Source organism: Podarcis cretensis, assembly GCF_951804945.1.
Source record: "Podarcis cretensis genome assembly, chromosome: 12".
NCBI classification, from domain to species: Eukaryota; Metazoa; Chordata; class Lepidosauria; order Squamata; family Lacertidae; genus Podarcis; species Podarcis cretensis.
This window is the reverse complement of record NC_137181.1, coordinates 57,410,656-57,428,829: the sequence shown is the minus strand read 5'-3', so window position 1 is coordinate 57,428,829 and position 18,174 is coordinate 57,410,656. Positions and strand designations below refer to the sequence as shown.

Below are 18,174 nucleotides of genomic sequence, written 5' to 3'. Positions count from 1 at the left end.
AGATCTGCAGAATCCCAAAATGTGTGTGAGAGAGACAGAGACAAAGTGAGTGTGGTTGAGAGATAAGTGCATTTTGTTATTCACCTGTAAACATATGTGTGTTTTGATTTTTAAGAGTCTTCAGATGAAAATAAATTGCCTGCAGAAGGAACTCAAGGACTCTGAGCTACAGGCTGCATTGTAAGTGTTTGCAGCCAATGAAAATATTTGGGTTGAGGGATGTTTTGGAACAACTTAGGTGGGTTTTGTCATAGTTGCATTTTCCGAAATTCTGTAAAAATATTCCAAAACTGGAGAGAATTTTTTTAGCTCCTCTGATAAGATATAGACATGTCGCTCCTAGCAGTAAATTTTCAAATATAATGTGTGACCCATTTCATTTAATTAAATTTGCTTTTGGATTGAGAAGCCACTGATTTAGTGCCTTAAGGAAGTTAATGTTAATTTAGATTATTTTGTTCAAGCCATCTCTAATAAATTTCTTATTTTTATAGACAGGCAGAGGAGCTGAGTAAAGACCATTATGAACCATGTTTGTATGAAGTAGGCATGGAACATTTAGAAGCACAAATGAGTGGAGCAGGAAAAAGAAGCTGTGTTTATATATGGCAAACAAGCACACATGCTAAAAGACCTGAAGAAGACACAGAAAAGCAAGAGCCTGAAAAGATGACACAGAAAAGTGAGAGCCCGGCTCCTGCAGTTCCTCAATCGTCCAGATATAACCTAAACAAGAAATGGCTTGAAGAATCCATAGAGAGACTCCAAGGGAAAGCAGATCCCAAGACATACAAGAAGAAAGTGGTAAGGTGGCTTCTGGCATCCATGGAAAGCCTTCCAAAGGAAGTTTCAGAAGCACCCAGACCAGCTATTGATGAATGGCTCAAAGAATCCCGTAAAAACGTTGAAGAGCAATGTCCTGAAGAAGCCAGACAGGATGTGAAAGAATGGCTTGACATATCCATAAGTAACCTCCAAGAGGAAGGTCCTGAGACATTCCACCTAGGTGTTCAAGAATGGCATGAAGAATCCATTAAGAGCCTCCAGGGCCTTCAAGAGTCTGAAGCAAAGCCTAAGTTGCTCAGGGGGAAGCTAAAGAAGAAACAGCTTGAAGAATCCACAAAGGAAGCTTCTGAAATTTGTAATGTATTAGGAACACTTCAGGAACCTATGGAAAACCTCAGAGAGAAGAGTCCTGAGTCACCCAAGCAAACTATGGAGGAATGGCTTGATGAATCAATAGAAAACATTGAAGAGCAATGTCCTGCAGCATTTAGAAAGGATGTGAGCGACTGGATAAAAGCCCCCACCTGTAACCTCCAAGAGGCAGGGCCTGAGACAGACCGCCTAAGTATGCCGGAGTGGGCTGAAGGATCCAGTAAAGACATCCAGGAAATCCAAAAGCAAAGTCACAAAGCAACAAAACCAAATGTTCAGCAGGAGGCGCTTGTAGTGCCAGAATGGCTTCAAGCAGCCATGGAGAAGCCTCCAGAAGCATCCAGACAGGAAGGTCCCGAAACAACCCAGCTCATTGTTCCGGAATGGCCTCAAGCATCGAAAGGTCTGAAAAATGAAGCAAAAGAGAAAATGAAGCAAAAGGTCAAAGAATCCATGAGAAGTGTCGTACAGGAAGGCAATGAAGCATCTAGAGAAAATATGCAAAAATGGCTTCAAGAATCCATTAAGGACTTCATGGAAAGGGGTCCTGGAGATTCCAGTGAGGGTTTGCAGGAATGGCTTGAATCATCCATGAAAAAAATTGATGAGCTATATCCTGAAGAATCAAGAGAGGATATGAAGGAGTGGTTTAAAGCATCCTTAAGAAACTTGCAAGATCTAGGGCCTGAAATGTCCCGTCTAGATATACAAGAATGGCTTGAAGCATCCATGAAAAACATCCAAGAAATTCCTGAAGCACCCATGAAGGGTATCCAGAAGAAAAGTCCTGAAGCAGACATGGAAAGCATCCAGGAGAAAGGAAAGGCATCCAGTAAGAAGGTGCAGAAACCATTCAAAGAAAACCAACAGAAGTCCATGCTGAATGTAGGGAAGTGGCTTCAGTCAAACTTAATAAGCCGCATACAAGAAAGTTCCGAAACATCCATAGAGAATGTGCAGGACTGGATTGAAGAATCCTTAAGAAACGTTGAAGATGAGTTGCCTGAAGCGTCCAGACAGGATGTGACAGAGTGGCTTGAGGAAACCAGAAAAGGGCTCCAAGAAGGAGGTCCTGAAGCATCCAAGCAGGACCTGAACGAATTCCTAAAAGCATCCATTCTGAACCTCAAAGAAGACATTCCTCCAGCAACTGCCAAAAGTGTGCAGCAGTGGCTTGATGAATCGATAGCAAATGTCCAAAGGGGAGCCTCCAGACTAGGGGTTCAAAAGTGGCTTGAACAAAACCTGAAAACCATGGAAGAGGAAGGACCTGATATGTCCAGACAGGACCTACAGCAATGGTTTGAAACGGCCATAGGAAACCTGGGTGAAACATGTCCTGAAGCATCAAGACATGATGTGAAAGGATGGCTTGAGGCAGCCATGATGAATGTTCAAGAGCAAGGTCCTGAAGCATCTAAGGTGAATGTGTACAAATGGCTTGCAGAATCTACACAGAATTTTAAAGAGGGAACTTCTGAAGAAAGTATAGTAAATGTGGAGGGGTGGGCTGAATCGGCGATACAGAGTCTCAAAGAGGAAGCCTCCAATCTGAATACTCAAGAATGGCTTGCAGAATCCCTAGCGTACCTCAAAGAAGACCCGGAAGCATCCCGGCAAAATATTAAGCAATGGCTTGAAGAATCCAAAACACACCTCAATGAGGTATGTGCTGAAGAAGCTAGAGTGGATGTGGAGAAATGGCTTAGAGAAGTCACAGACAGCTTCCAGGAGGTAGGACCCGAAGCATTCAAAGGGAACCTGCAGGGATTCATAAGATCATCAATGTCAAACCTCAAACAGGAGAGTATTGCAGCATCTAGAGCAAGCAACAGGGATTGGACTGGCATAACCAGATATACTCCAAACACCAAGATTTCTGTACCGAAAATAAAACGCAATGTATCCAGAATGAAAAGGTATTCGATGCCTCTTCTGCCAACCAAATCAGTGCTAGGTCAAATAGTTGAGGAAAGCGAAGGAAGCAGATCGACCGTTGACGAAGACAGAACAAGTTGGAAGGGAGGAAGAAACTTGGAGAGAGAGAAAATCTGGGAGGGAGGAAGAAACTTGGAGAGTGAGAAAATCTGGGACGGAGAAACAAGCTGTGAGGAAGAAGAAACAAGCTTTGAGGAGGAAGAAACAAGCTTTGAGGATGAATACCCAGAAGTGCCTGAAGGAATTATTTCACGAGGAAAACAGGTATATGAAAAGAGTCAAAGCAAACACAGAGATTAGTGAATTCCACAACTATTATGTAGAATGGGAGCACTGCTGAAATTTGAGACCAGTTTCCCAGTCTGGTCTTCCCAGACTGGCTGCTACTGGTGGGCAGCCAACAGCTGGCCAGTGGTGCATCAGAGGAGGTGGTGGCAGGGAAGCAGCCTGGGGGCCCTCTTGCTGAGTGAAGCCTGGACTGCAGCTCACAAGGGATCCAGATTGGTGTTAGGAGGCCCTAGATCATGGGCAGGCAACCTAAGGCCCGGGGGCCGGATCTGGCCCAGTCACCTTCTCAATCCGGCCTGTGGACGGTCCAGGAATCAGCATGTTTTTACATGAGTAGAATGTGTGCTTTTATTTAAAATGCATCTCTGGGTTATTTGTGGGGCATAGGAATTCGTTCATATTTTTTTTTCAAAGTGTAGTCTGGTGTACCACATGGTCTGAGGGATGGCGGACCGGCCCATAGCTGAAAAAGGTTGCTGACACCTGCCCTAGATCATGTGTAGGCAAACTAAGGCCTGGGGACCAGATCCAGCCCAATCATCTTCTAAATCCGGCCCGCGGACGGTCCGGGAATCAGCATGTTTTTACATGAGTAGAATATGTCCTTTTATTTAAAATGCATCTCTGGGTTATTTGTAGGGCATAGGAATTCGTTCATTCCCCACCCCCCCAAAAAATAGTCCGGCCCCCCACAAGATCTGAGGGACAGTGGACCCCTGCTGAAAAAGTTTGCTGACCCCTGCTAGAGATTGATTCTGGGACTGTTAACATGCAAAACGTGGTTTACCACTAAGCTACAGTTGTTCCTTTCAAATTGTGCCCCCCATGTTTCACTTCCAAAACCTACATCAAAGGAGCCAACGACTCCTGTAATTTGGGAGCCCTGAACAGCTTGGGGCCAACTTAACCTCAAGGATTCCAGGGGCAAACATGAGTAATCTTGCAGTGTATGGTACCTTGTGTGAAGCTAAAATTTGGATCTTCTTAATTATGGATCTTCTTGATTTTGCATCCCCTTGGCTTGGTGCCCTCTGTGGTGGAACTGCCCCTAAATCTGGCACTGGGAACTCCTTTCTCCCATATGCACCTTCCCAGATACTGAGATGACCCCCCGCCCGTGGTACGCTCCAACTCTACAATTCTAAGATTCTATAGATTTATGTATACACCTTTTCCTCTGATGGAACTCAGTGTGGCGCACAGATAAAAATAAGAACCACTAAAAACATTGGGGGAGGGGAATCCTAAAAACAACAACACAATTAAAGTATTTTATGAAAAGTTGACAGGATGAAAGCCTGAGAGATTAAAGCCCAAAAGGAGGGATTGCAACAAGCAAAATGAGAAGTTGCAGAGGATGAAATCAGAGTTTCAGCTATAATGGAAGAAATTGGGGAGATTAGGAAGGAGAAAGGGCCGAACTTCAGTGAACATCTTTTGTATGCAAAAGGTCTCAAGTTAAGTTTCTGGCACTTGCCAAGTAGGACTGAGAAAGACCTCATTTGAAATCCTGGAGAGCTTTTGCCAGTCAGTGCAGACTGATCTAGCTTGACCAATGGTCTGACTTGATGTACGGAGGCTTTCTTTGTTCCTCTCTTGGACTAAATGTGTTCTTCTCCTTAATTTTTTAGTCTAAATAGCGGCTGCTGTGGGGGCCCAATGAGGATTGGAACTGCAGCTCTTGAGGAGGGGCAGAGCCCCACAACAACTCCACAGTGGCTACTTAGAGTAAAAAAGAGAAAGAGGCACAACGCAACTAAGAGTGGTGTGTTTACTTCTGTATCGCATTTGGCACTTAGGGTGGAAGCAGGAGGGATCTAAGTAAGGGACACAGAATCTGCTTGGGGTTTGTAGAAGCTTCATCTATACAATGCCGAATGGGTTTGGAATTTTACTTGCAAGTAGACCTGTGAGACCCTAAGCCTGATTTTGGAACTCATAACCATCCATGCATCAGTGCTACATCTTCACAGCTTGTGCATGTGGATACAGGAAGCCTATCTGCACTTCTGTAAAAGAAATGCCATTTTATTAAAAGAGAGAAAAAGAAAAACCCCAAAGCTGTGTGTTTTGGGAAGAGGTTGCATGGTGATATCAAAGAATTAACCATTGTTAAATTAATCTACTTGCTGAAATCAGGTAGAACAACAACAAAACCTTCTTCACACACGATAGAAAAGGAGGGAAAACAAGCAGCGAGTTAAACAGACGGTGAAGGGGTCTTTACATTGTCGATCATAAATCTTTCCCTGGCTTTCATGGCCTTCATCACAAAGACCGCTACCACATGGGTAATGCGTGGGTTTGCATCAACTAACAAAAATTTTACTCTATCTTCAGGACTGGTTATAGAGTTGGGTATAATTTGCAGCAATGCGTCTCTAAAGCCCGAGTAAATGGGGCAATAGAGGAAGTAATGTGTAAGATCCTCTTTAATTTTCATAGAGCAAGGACATAAACGATGTTCAACTGGGGTTTTTGTGTATCTGCCGGACAGATAAGCAGTTGGCAATGTTTGAAACCGTGCCATGGTGAAAGCTCTCCGAAGGGTGGGATCAGTGATCTCCACCAGGTAGTTGGCACAGATTTTGACTGCTTTTACTCGTGGGAACCAGTAGGAAAACCCAGAGTTTTTTATCTTGGTGGAGTCCAAAAAGGCGTCTTTTTCAAAGATCCATTCCCGAACTTTGTCAGGGCTCCACAATTTGAGAGTATTAAACTCAGGTAAGTTGTATCTGGATAGAATGTCTAATAGACTTTTATGCCAAGTGGTATTATGTTGTAATGATACAAAGGCTTGTTTAGCCAATAGGGTGTTCGGGGCATCTATGAGGTTGATGAAAAAACTCAAGATTCTTAAGTGGGCCCTAGCAGACACAGAAGGTAATCCTACTTCCACTCTTAGGAGAGCTGCCGGAGTACTCTGAGGGAGGCCTAGAATTCTTCTGAGATAAAAATTTTGGAAGATTTCAAGCCGTTCTAACAGCTTCTGATTCCATCCCCAGAGTTCTACTCCGTATAACATCTGTGGAATCACTTTTCCAACAAAAGTTTTTAGTGCCGGGGTCACCAGTTGCCCTCCCCTCGAATAGAAAAAGCTGAGCAGAGCACCAGTTGTCCTACGTGTTAGAAGTGCTACAGTCTTGAAGTGGGCAAGCCAGCTAGATGTGGCTTGGAAAGTGATACCAAGATATTTAAAAAGGAGACATTGTTCAATTTTGTGTTCATCTAGAGACCATCTAAATGTATGTCGAGCTCTAGTAAACACCAGGTAATTTATTGCAATAGCTGCTAAACATCGCTCCACAGCCTTTTGGGGTATTAACACTCTCCTCTTTTCCTACCCTTTCTCATTTACTTGTAGTTTTTAATGACCCTGCTATGCAACATCATCTGCTGGTACAGGTACGTTAAGTCTTTCTGAGATATCTATATTGTAGCGAGCATTGATTTCAGGTCAGGTTGTGTAGGAGCTTCCTAATGTTTCACCACAAAGTGTACAATGTCAAAAGGAGCCCATACTGGTTGAAAGTAAAATAAAATCAAGGCATGAATTAAAAGATTAAAGAAAGATTAAGATGGGGGAAGAGAACCTCGCCACACTGCCTTACTGTATGATCTTGGAGCACCTCAGTAAGATTCTGTTCAGCGGGGTTTGTGTTTCTAGAAATGATCCTAACTTTCTATGTGCATTTTTAAAAAACCGGTGAAGCTTCTTTTTGAAAACAGGGAAGAAATGAGGAAAGGGAACACTTGGGGCCATCCTAGATGTCCTTTTTATTGTGCATTCATTATGATTATTTGTGCTTAAGGAGGCAGGGAGATGGGGTTATATCAGTGTTTCCCACTCCTGGGGGGCAATGAAACAATCCGGGGGGGCAGTAGTAGCCTCAGGTACAATTGGGGGGCATTCAATAAAAATAAGGGGGTGGTGGAAGCATAAAGAAAGAAGAGAACAAGCTTTTGAAAAACCATTTGTACATGTTTCATCTGTTGTGTAATGACGCTTAGCGATGTAACATACGAGTCAAAGTCGTAATGATTTCTTTATTTTTCAAACAAACACACAAAATGCAAGTTATAACCGATCAGGGGTCAAGTCCACTGATGCAAATTTGTCACTTTATCTTTCTGTTTGTTCACTTAAAGAAGGTGGATTTCCAGCTGAGTCATCCCCGCCCCCCCAGAAAAGGGGGCCCTTATTGATTCACTCGTGCTCCAAAAAGCATCGCAACTGTAGACTAAGACTTTCCCCTTAAATTGAGAACCATATAAGCCAGGGCTGGACCACCCATTAGACCTACTGAGATAGTCACCTCAGGCGGCAGGCTAGGGACGTCTGCAAGGGGTGGCAGAAACAGAGATGGGAGTCTCATGTGCTTTTGCCACTCCTCCTCTATCTATGGATTGGAGCCGCCACCACCAAGACTCATTTCTTGTCAGGGTAGATGCCAGGAGCAGATCAGCAAGAACTCACAAGATGTCAGTGAACTCTTTATTCAAGAAACCAAACAGCTCAGATCACAGCAACTCTTCCCAGTAGATCTTGCCCCAATGAGGCAAAAGTGAGGACTGAAGGTCCCCTCCTTCACCCAGCTCCCTAAGTCTCTTCCGCCCCTGAGGCCTTCTCAAGCAATCTGAGACTCCAATGCCTTGTCTGCTCTGCCCTCTTCATACCTCTGTGGGTCCTGGGGAAAATGCGGGGAGGGGAGCTGGTCGCTGTAGGAGGGAGAGACACCCTGGCTTCTCCAACAGCCTGCCTCAACTCTGCTCTTGGTTCCCCTCCTCACCAGCCTCTGCTTCTGAACTGCTCTCTGCCACAGCCTCTTCCTGCTCACCAAACACTGTTACCTCTTCAGCTTCTGACACCTTCTCTTCCCAATCAGCTCCCCCTCTGACCACTCACCTTCGCCACACCACCAATCCCTGCTTCTGAGCCTTCTTCCCTTCCGGGTTTCCCACCATTTCTCTGCATCCAGCCAGTCCATAACGTTTCTCTAAACCAGTGTTTCCCAACCTTGGGCCTCCAGCTGTTTTTGGACTACAACTCCCATCATCCCTAGCTAGCAAGACCAGTGGTCAGGGATGATGGGAATTGTAGTTCAAAAACAGCTGGAGGCCCAAGGTTGGAAAACACTGCTCTAAACATCTTTGAAGGCCCCTAAGGAGAACCTCCGCTCACTGCTGCCTAGGAAGAGCATGGCTGACGCTGGCAATGCCTGTTCCTATTTTCTCGCTCACTGCCTCCAGTTGCCTCAGGAGGTGGAAAAGGAGGCAGCAGTGGTAGGGGGCGGCAGAAGGGAGAGACACCCATTTTCTGTTTTGCCTCAAGCGGCAAAATGTCTTGGGCCAGCTCCGATATACACCCTCATGCTCCCCTCAGCTTCAGTGTTGCAGAGAAAGCTAAAAGCATGGGTGCTTGAGGTTGAAAGTGAGCACAATATGTAAGATGCTACAAAGACTTAACTGCTTTCATGCCATGCAAGTTAAGGTGGGAGCCTAAACATACACTTGCATGCTTTTTGGAGCATGTGTGAATCTCCAAAAGCCTTAAGCTTCCTCTTAAACCATTCTATTCTAATCCTGTATGCCTTAGATCAGTCATAGAACAAGTGAATCCCTTTGCAGTTTTCCATTCCTCATTTATTTCCCTATGGCAGATTGCCTTGGTCTTCTTCTTCCCCTATCTCTGCAAGCTTGCTTGCCCAGAATTTAATTCTTCCTGTCCAGCAAACATAGGCTATATGTATACATTGCTGGCTTAAAAAGCAGCTAGGTGGTTCTTTTGTTCAGTTTGGATTGAGGCTGGAGGAGGCATCAAAATGCAGTATTTCCTAAGAAAGGACAGGATAAATACAGGATATGCATGGATTTTAGATAACTGTGTGTATATAACTTTCCAAACCAACAGTTGATGTGTTGGATGCAGAGTAAACAGCTGCAGTTACAGCCAAAATTGTACAGTGCAATGCTATGCATGTCTACTCAAAAGTAAGTCCAACTGAGTTCAATGAGACTTACTCCCACATGTGCATGTAAAGGATTGTAGCCTTACCTTAACCTGCCAACTGGTTTGCAGCCAAGACATTGTTAATTCAATTCCTACCAAGCAACAATGTTCTGCAGCAGGCAGAGAATTAACCACATGACCAATGTACACAGTGCCAATGCACTGCTGCAGGATTAAGCAAGTCCCCTTTTAAACATTTTTGGGGAGAACAAGGAAGAATAAGGAGAGAGGGCAATGTTTTCCAACTGACAATGTCAGTAATGGGATCAGGAGAGAGACTTTTTCTTCTGGCACCGCCATGATCCACACCCACCCACCAATTTGTTGTCATTTACTGTAATATTCATTTGTTGGCATCCATCTGTCTCGAGAGACAACGGAGTGCGCCTCTGGGGGTGAAGGCAAACCATTGCTTTAGCAGCACTGAAGTGACCTCCCGGGGCACAAGCCTGAGCAGTGTGTCTGGAGGTCCCGGGCTGTCCAGATGACACGACTCCTCCCTCTGCCTCGCTGGTCCAAAGGAAAGCAGAGCAATACATCTGGCACCAGCTTGGCTGCAGGAGTTGCTGGAAGGAGGTATACAGGCGCCATCCAACCACTCCCGATTTGTGTAGGATTTACTCCTTAGCCTTTTCTTCTCCCAAAGATGTCCTGCAAGGCAGCAGAGGTTACGATCAGAGTTTTCCTTCTCTGAGACAGGCTACCTTCCCAGGTTGACAAGCCCCACCTGCCCCTCACTTCCCTTTACAGCAGCCTTTCTCAACCTGTGGGTCCCTAGATGTTGTTGGACTACAATTCCTATCACCCCTAGCTAGCAAGGCCAGAGCTCAGGGATGATGGGAGTTGTAGTCCAACAACATCTGGGGACCCACAGGCTGAGAACCGCTGCTCTACAGCATGTGCAGAAACCACCATCTTGACTGCTGGACCCACTGTTGGTCTCATCCACTCAATCCACTCAAGAGCCTGTCTTCACATGCAAGGGAAGCCCTTAATTCACTGAGGGTTTGAGATCCACTGGTGACCCTCCCCTGGTTTAGCCAGCCAGTCAAAGCTGTTTTTCTAGGGTGTGGTTGCATGTTGCTATCCTCTAGGAGCCACAAGTGAGAGCTGAGTTCAGGGTGGAAACGAAAGCTGGACAAATTACCCCCCCCCAAAAGGAGCATATTTGTCCCCCACCAGAGGTATTACCCCTCTCCTAACACCCCATACGTATTATTTATAATAGTATTAATTCAACAATGTGGTTTGCTTGAAGCAAAATATTAGACGAGCTTCCCGGAGGGAATTTAGCCTACATCCCTGACCAAATGGGTATGAACAACTACGCATTCCTCATACTAAAACGCAACACTGTCTGTAAAAGTCCTAAAGAAACATTTTGTAGATGAGCTAAAGAAAAGTTAATGTATTTCCTAACTGGTTGTATTTTTCCTTCTTTCTTTCTAGAGAACACCCGGGAATATTGTCCAAGATCATCCCTGGCACCATCATAGCATTTATTATCTTTCTCTATATACATTTCAAATATTACTGTGTAATAACCAACATTAAACCTGTCTAAGTATACCAGTATAGTAATGCAGGTAGCTTTTTGTTATTATATTTTAATCTGCAAATGTAATAGTGGGAAATAAACAATACAGTGGGAAATAAACAATATCCCTAACCAGTTTTTCATAGGCAGCAGTTAGAATCATAGAATCATAGAGTTGGAAGAGACCACAAGGGCCATCGAGTCCAACCCCCTGCCAAACAGGAAACACCATCAGAGCCCTCCTCACATATGGTTGTCAAGCCTCTGCTTAAAGACCTCCAAAGAAGGAGACTCCACCACACTCCTTGGCAGCAAATTCCACTGTCGAACAGCTCTTACTGTCAGGAAGTTCTTCCTAATGTTTAGGTGGAATCTTCTTTCTTGTAGTTTGGAACCATTGCTCCGTGTCCGCTTCTCTGCAGCAGCAGAAAACAACCTTTCTCCCTCCTCTATGTGACATCCTTTTCTATATTTGAACATGGCTATCATATCACCCCTTAACCTCCTCTTCTCCAGGCTAAACATGCCCAGCTCCCTTAGCTGTTCCTCATAAGGCATCGTTTCCAGGCCTTTGACCATTTTGGTTGCCCTCCTCTGGACACGTTCCAGTTTGTCAGTGTCCTTCTTGAACTGTGGTGCCCAGAACTGGACACAGTACTCCAGGTGAGGTCTGACCAGAGCAGAATACAGTGGCACTATTACTTCCCTTGATCTAGATGCTATACTCCTATTGATGCAGCCCAGAATTGCATTGGCTTTTTTAGCTGCCGCGTCACACTGTTGGCTCATGTCAAGTTAGGTGGTGATGTTGTTTTACCAATGACCTCCCTCGATTTTGTCAGAATTCAAGACTGCTGCCTCGGTCAGCAGCTCGATAGGATCTCCAAGCACTGGCTTGGAGCAGACCTCTGCTGAAGATGCTTCCAGATGTTGGTGGCATCAGTGTCAGCAAACGAGCAACCAAGCAAGTGCACCCGGAGATACCTAAGGAAGCTGATTCCTCCTGCTATGGGGTTTTTAAATTACTTATGCTCTTTTGGTTTGAGGATGGCTCTTCCATGTGGACTGTCAGTGATATTGCTGAATATATGCTTTGTATACGACTATTTATTTATTTTGTAAAAAAATTATACTGCTTGATGGTTAGAAACCTCAAAGCAGTTTGCGAAAAGGTGAAACCATAAAATCAAGGAAAATGCACAACCGTACTTTCAAACATGCAAAGGTTAAAATGCTAAAAGAGATTAAAATTGCCTCAACTTTTAAATATCTGTGTAGGCTTGTTTTTAGCAGGCACCGAAGAGTGCAGTGAAGGCACTTGCTTGCTCTCAAGAGGCGGGGAGTTCCAACGTGCAAGTTCTGACACACTAAGCAGCCGGGTTCTTACAAATGTGTAATAGGTATTGTGTGGCAACTGTAGTAAGGCCAGTTCTGCCGATCGCAGCAGTCGAGTGGGCACAAGTGGGCAGTCTTGTAAGTAAACTATTCCCAGTTTATTAAGGGCTTTATATGCCAATAGTCAGCAAATAAGGGACGCGGGTGGCGCTGTGGGTTAAACCACAGAGCCTAGGACTTCCTGATCAGAAGGTCGGCGGTTTGAATCCCCACGACGGGGTGAGCTCCCATTGTTCGGTCCCTGCTCTTGCCAACCTAGCAGTTCGAAAGGACGTCAAAGTGCAAGTAGATAAATGGATACCACTCTGGCGGGATGGTAAACAGCATTTCTGTGCGCTGCTCTGGTTTACCAGAAGTGGCTTAGTCATGCTGGCCACATGACCTGGAAGCTGTACGCCGGCTCCCTCAGCCAATAAAGCGACATGAGCGCCGCAACCCCAGAATTTTTAAAATCCCACTGTTTATATTACTGTGTTTGCTCCATGCAAGGCAAGCTGTGCTTCCTACAAACTCAACTATGTACTGTATTTCCTGGTATTAAAGGTGAAAGTTAAAGTTGTCGTGTTTTTCTTTCAATAACCCTGCAGCCCTGTTGTCATAAGAACATCTATGTATGTGGAAAAATAAATAAATAACTCGAATGCCTCCTCTTTAAAGGCTTTCTTCAGGCTTTCTGCCATTCCCTAGCAACCACCAGGAGAGTGAGACGAGGCTCCTTCTCACTTTGACTGCAGAAACCAGCTCTGCCATCAGCCAAGATTAAAATCCACAAAAGGAAAATGAAGAAGCTTGTGTTGCATCAGGATAATGTCTTTCCATCCATGAAATTTCCATCCATTCCTATTAGGAAATATTCAGTTGGCATCATCTTGTTTAGTTAGTTATGGGGGTGGCAGTTGGTTGTTGTTTTACTTACAGTTGCAATCAAAATTATTCACACACACCCCATTGCAAATCAGGCTTATTATCAAAATTTACAGACTTTCAACTGTTTGCAATGAGCAAATCAAACAAAAGCAATTGAAATAGCTCAACACACCAGATGTTTCAAGTGGTTCCCCCAAATTCAGCTGAAGCTGCAAGTTATACCGGCTTCTGTATATGGGGGAAATTATCTCAGCGGTTCGAGTACTTCAGCTACGAAAAGAATCTATCAGCATCCAGGGCATATAACTGCAATTTATATTTCTCTCTACCAATTTTAATTCCTTCAATTTGTGTGCCTGATCTTACCATATTTGCATGTGGTTAATTAAAGGATAATAAAGGAGAGAACAAACCTGCATAATTCCTGCTTTGTAAATCCAGAGTATCGGATAACATGCCATTAATTATAAAGCATGATTTAGGGTGGTTGATCCATTTCATATATAAAGGAAAAAAATCAAATGGCTGCAGACCAAGAAATATTTTAAATCTGTGCAATCAAATGTCTTATCAGCATCGGACTTCCGGGTCGGCGCCATCGCCGAATGGCGGACTCCCTCCGAGCTCCGGAGGGAGTCGGCTGGGTAGGGGTCGGGTCCTGCCGTGCCGGCGACGCGGGGACCCTCAAAAACCATGGGCGGAGATGCCCATGGACTTGGTGACTCGGCGGGCACCGTTTGCGCCCCCCCGACCCGCGAAGGAGCCTTTTTAAAGGCTGCGGAGCGGGTGACGGGGGGGGGGGGTGCTGTGAGTCCAATGCTTCCCCTGCCCAGCGAAGCCGCATGCCATTCGGCGGAGAGCAACGACTTCTTCTTTGAAAATTTCGGATTTGGACTAAAAGGAACAACCCGTGAGTAAATTGATTGGACTTAAAAGGGAAATTTGATCTTTGAATTTGGAGCGAGCGGGGGGAGTGCAAAAAGGAAGTCCGCCCCCCCCCCCGTTGTAGATGGCTCAACGCAAGGATTTGACAACTAAGATCGAGAGATGAACTTGTTTACCTGAAAAAAATTTTTAACTTCACGAAGGGAAATTACAATAATTGTGCTGGAGGAGAAGACTGATTTGTGGGAACTAAAATGCACCCCCCCCCGGGAACCGGGAACGATCCGCTATGAGAGACTGGTGAAGAGACACAGAAACTTTGACAGCTGTCAAAGTAGCTGTCAAAGCAGGAAAATAAAAGAGAACTTTGTTACGATGGCTTTGCTGGTTAGATTTGTTACAATTTGGACATAAATTATTGGAAATAAAGGCAACAAGTTATTTGACTTTTGGGTCTGATTTTGAAAGAAATTAAGTTACCATATTCCCTCTAGAGGGAGGCTGGGACATTGCAACAGTAGCAGCAAGTGGAAAAATACTATGAATTTGAGCAGGATCTGTTATCTCTTGGGAAAGCTGCAAAAACGAAGCATTATTTTGTCTACAGAGGTTTCTATACTAAAGGAGACAATGGATTTATCTATTGAAGAAAGGAAGGGACTTGACACAAGTTATGTTCCTGAATAATAAAAGCCTCTGTGGAGAACAAGAAGTTTCTGAATTAGAAGGTTTCTGCAGCAGAACAGGAAAAAGCAACCTGAGGAATAAGAGCTGGACCAAATTTGAAGCCGGAGTATTTGGAACATCCAGACTTTAAAAGGACCAAGAAATAGAATTTAAGTTAGACTCTTAAACATAGAGGTCTGGATGGAAGAACAATGACTTTTTCTGAGAGTTTTTTCGAGATTGGACTTTCTGAAATTAAAAGCTATCAAAAGACGGCAAAGTGGAGTTGAGATATAGACGTGGATACACCAGGCTGGCAGTAGACAATGGATGAACTTTGGGGATTGGAACCGGGGAATGGGGTGGGGGGGAGATTTGGAATCCAAAGACTGTAAAATTATATATTATTTATTTCTTTTCTTTTTTCATGTTTGTTGTTTGAAAATAGGGGAATTCGTGGAAGGGAAATGGGGTCGATCTTAGGGAATTATATAAAATATAAGGAGAAATGGTTCATTAAGATAAATAAGATAAATTAATTTGGAATAAATGGGTTATTTAAAATTACAAATAAGGTTTTAAAATTTGGGGTAAGAATCTGTGGCATCAATTTAAGGGAAATGGAATACAAGAGGGGGAGGGGGGGAAGTCCGGGAAAGATGCCACTGAAACCAAGTGTAAATCATATTTGTTTTTTCTTTCTTTCTTGGTATCTTTCCTTTTTATTCTGGAAAATTTTTAATAAATATTATTTAAAAAAAAACACAAATGTCTTATCAGCATCTAGTGCTAATTCACTTCTTGGTTTATGATGCTGCAAGCAAACTGATGAAGCATCGACTAAGATCCAGATTTGGTCAGACCCAAAATGCAACTCCACCTGCTCTCCCCAACCAATTCCAAAATAATCTGTTTTAAATGGTCTGCCAGTATTGTAGGCAGGGTTTTGGATCCACAGTAAGGAACAAGACTATAAATGATACAGACTGCTGGGGCTTTATCATGTTTAAACCAGAATTCATGCATTGAATTAGCACCATTCTTGCTTTCAGTGCTTTGCTATGTGTTCTTAACTGCTCACATACCAAGTGGCTGGAGTTATACCATTCAACTGGATATACCTGTCTGGTCCTTGTTCTTTGTCTAATTGCATGTTGTGAATTGCAATGCCATTTCCTCTTCCCTTATTTACTCTGAAAATATTGAACATAGGTGGGAGGGAAAATATGACCCACATATGTGGGGTGACTAATACAAGAATCGGCTGGGAGCCTAGATTCGAAATACGGGACTGAACTCACTTTCTAACAGGAGAGTAGCAGAGTTTAAAAACTCACAAAAGCAGCAGCAACCTGGGAATATAGGTGTTAGACCCTTTTATCCTGTTATGTCTGCTTGCAAATGACGCTCCTCTCTTTCTACCCCTCTTGCAATGAGCAAACCGCACACTGTGAAGTAAGGTTAAAATGCTTTACTTACTGTACAAAACATCCCAAAGATTAGATGCACCAGTAGCAAGAAGAACACTCGCAGAATACTCTTGGATAGAAAATGCAGAAAGGTAAGTTCAAGCACGTGCTCTAAGCTTGCAGCTTGCTTAGACAAGTCTTCCTTAGTGTGGAGAGACAGAGAGCAGGAAGAGAAGGCTTTGCTTCCTCTTTTATTGGAGAAGGTGGGGCATGACCTAGCTGAGTCTAGGAATCCAGCTCTATTGTCTTAACCCCTTCATGCACTAACTAGCACTCATGTACAGTATAGTTATTTTTGACAGCAATCTCCCACAAAATATTGATTGTCATTCAATATAAGCAGAGAACTTTTCCGCAAAGATTAATTCTGTTATCGTCAACTTGTCTCTTGTTTTTAAATTCACACACATCACTGTATCCTCACAGTTCTGAAAGAATAGTACTTCTTTTGTAGTTTTACTCTGAGGCTTTCTCCCGATTGAAGTGCAGAGTGTTTGAGGACAGGGACATTCGCAGGGAAACCAAAATGCTTGTTTACAAAGCTATTGTACTGCCAACCTTACTATATGCTTGTGAAACATGGACAACTTATAAACACCATCTCCAACTCCTCGAAAGATTCTATCAACGGTGCCTCCAAAAAATTTTACACATCACTTGGGAAGACAGGCGAACTAAGATCAGTGTACTGGAAGAAGCAAAGATCACCAGTGCTGAAGCAATGATTCTTCAACATCAACTTCGTTGGACTGGTCATTTTGTTTGGATGCCTGATGATCATCTTCCAAAGCAACTACTCTGTTTTGAACTTAAAAATGGAAAGTGTAATGCTGGTGGTCTAATGCTGGTGGAGGTTTAAAGACTGTCTCAAGGCAAATCTTAAAAAATGTAGTGTAAACACTGACAGCTGGAAAACACTGCCCTGCAAGAGCTCCAGTTGGAGAACAGCCTTTACCAAAGGTGTCATGGGCTTTGAAGACACTTGAACTCAGGATGCAAGGGAGAAACGTGCTAAGAGGAAAGCACACTTGACAAATCCACACTGTGATCAACTCCCACCCGGAAACCTATGTTCCCACTGTGGAAGGACGTGTGGATCCAGAACTGGCCTCCACAGTCACTTACGGACTCACTGTTAAAACCATGTTTATGGAAGACAATCTTACTTGGCTACAAGTGATCACCAAAGAAAGAAGAAGAAATACTCTGACGTGCCTATATTTGAAGGAGAAACCCCTTTTAGGATACTTTTTGGGAAACTAAAATGATAAAGAATCAAGTTGTGACATCTTAGAGACTAACAAATTTATTACAGCTTAAGCTTTCATGGACTGGAGTCAGATTCATTATATTAGAACAATAGAGTTGGGTTTTTTAAATGTTCTCTTGATCTAAACTATGAGGCTGTTGTGCAGAGTTCCAGTCTACTGCTGTTTTGGACTGTTAGAGGATCTCAAGTAGACCATTGCATTAAAAATCAATATATCTTTGGAAAGTATTCGTTCCCTGGAGGACTATGGAAAACATTAAATGAAAATTAGTCCGATTATTTCAAGGCCAGAATGATAACAGCTTACTAGTACCACTTCTTTTGCAATGTATTTTTTTACTTCCTGGAGGAATACAAACAGCTTACTAATCAGCCCATACGTAAAATCACGAGCTGCCTTGATGCAGAATTAAGGAGATGGGAAAATCTGTTCTTGAACATCTAAAGTGATTATAGAGAGTCGACGTATGATAAAAGTCTGAGAATTTCCACATAATCCGAATTATCCAGAGAGACATAAGACTGCAGGAGTTAATGCAAGTGATTTACATTTCAAAGGGTCCCAAGATTAAATACTCAGGCGACATCCAGCAGAATCTTTGTTATTGGAGTTGTAGAGATCAGACAGAGTAACAGTTTAAGTACCTTTAATCAAGTGTCGGTCATTGTTAAACCAGGGCAATAGCTCCTG

The 18,174-nt window shown here is 43.5% G+C and overlaps 3 protein-coding genes across 3 annotated transcripts in view; 2 read left to right on the top strand and 1 right to left on the bottom strand.

Annotated features, from left to right (window-relative positions):
- Positions 1–1,351, top strand: part of LOC307199727 (uncharacterized protein) — a gene marked incomplete at its 3' end in the record, with an annotated part of 46,086 nt that extends 44,735 nt beyond the window's left edge. The window contains exons 8-10 of the mRNA XM_079947704.1: positions 116–180; positions 495–1,284; positions 1,331–1,351. Coding sequence (XP_079803830.1) covers positions 116–180; positions 495–1,284; positions 1,331–1,351 — 876 coding nt within the window. The remainder of the gene's footprint in view (positions 1–115; positions 181–494; positions 1,285–1,330) is intronic.
- GPR141 (G protein-coupled receptor 141) overlaps positions 1–18,174 on the bottom strand; it is a 69,906-nt gene that overhangs the window by 35,966 nt on the left and 15,766 nt on the right. The window lies entirely within an intron of this gene.
- Positions 1,241–10,975, top strand: LOC307199624 (uncharacterized protein). Its single transcript, XM_079947580.1, has 3 exons — positions 1,241–3,360; positions 6,749–6,789; positions 10,844–10,975. The coding sequence occupies exons 1-3, from the start codon at positions 1,354–1,356 to the stop codon at positions 10,956–10,958; spliced, it is 2,163 nt and encodes a 720-aa protein (XP_079803706.1). The 5' UTR covers positions 1,241–1,353; the 3' UTR covers positions 10,959–10,975.

Bases quoted from the DNA above. Each gene is read 5' to 3' on its own strand.
- LOC307199624 (XM_079947580.1), top strand. From the start codon at position 1,354: ATGCCGGAGTGGGCTGAAGGATCCAGTAAAGACATCCAGGAAATCCAA. The intron at 3,361-6,748 runs GTATATGAAAAG...ATTTACTTGTAG, and splicing joins TTATTTCACGAGGAAAACAG to TTTTTAATGACCCTGCTATG. The intron at 6,790-10,843 runs GTACGTTAAGTC...CTTTCTTTCTAG, and splicing joins AACATCATCTGCTGGTACAG to AGAACACCCGGGAATATTGT.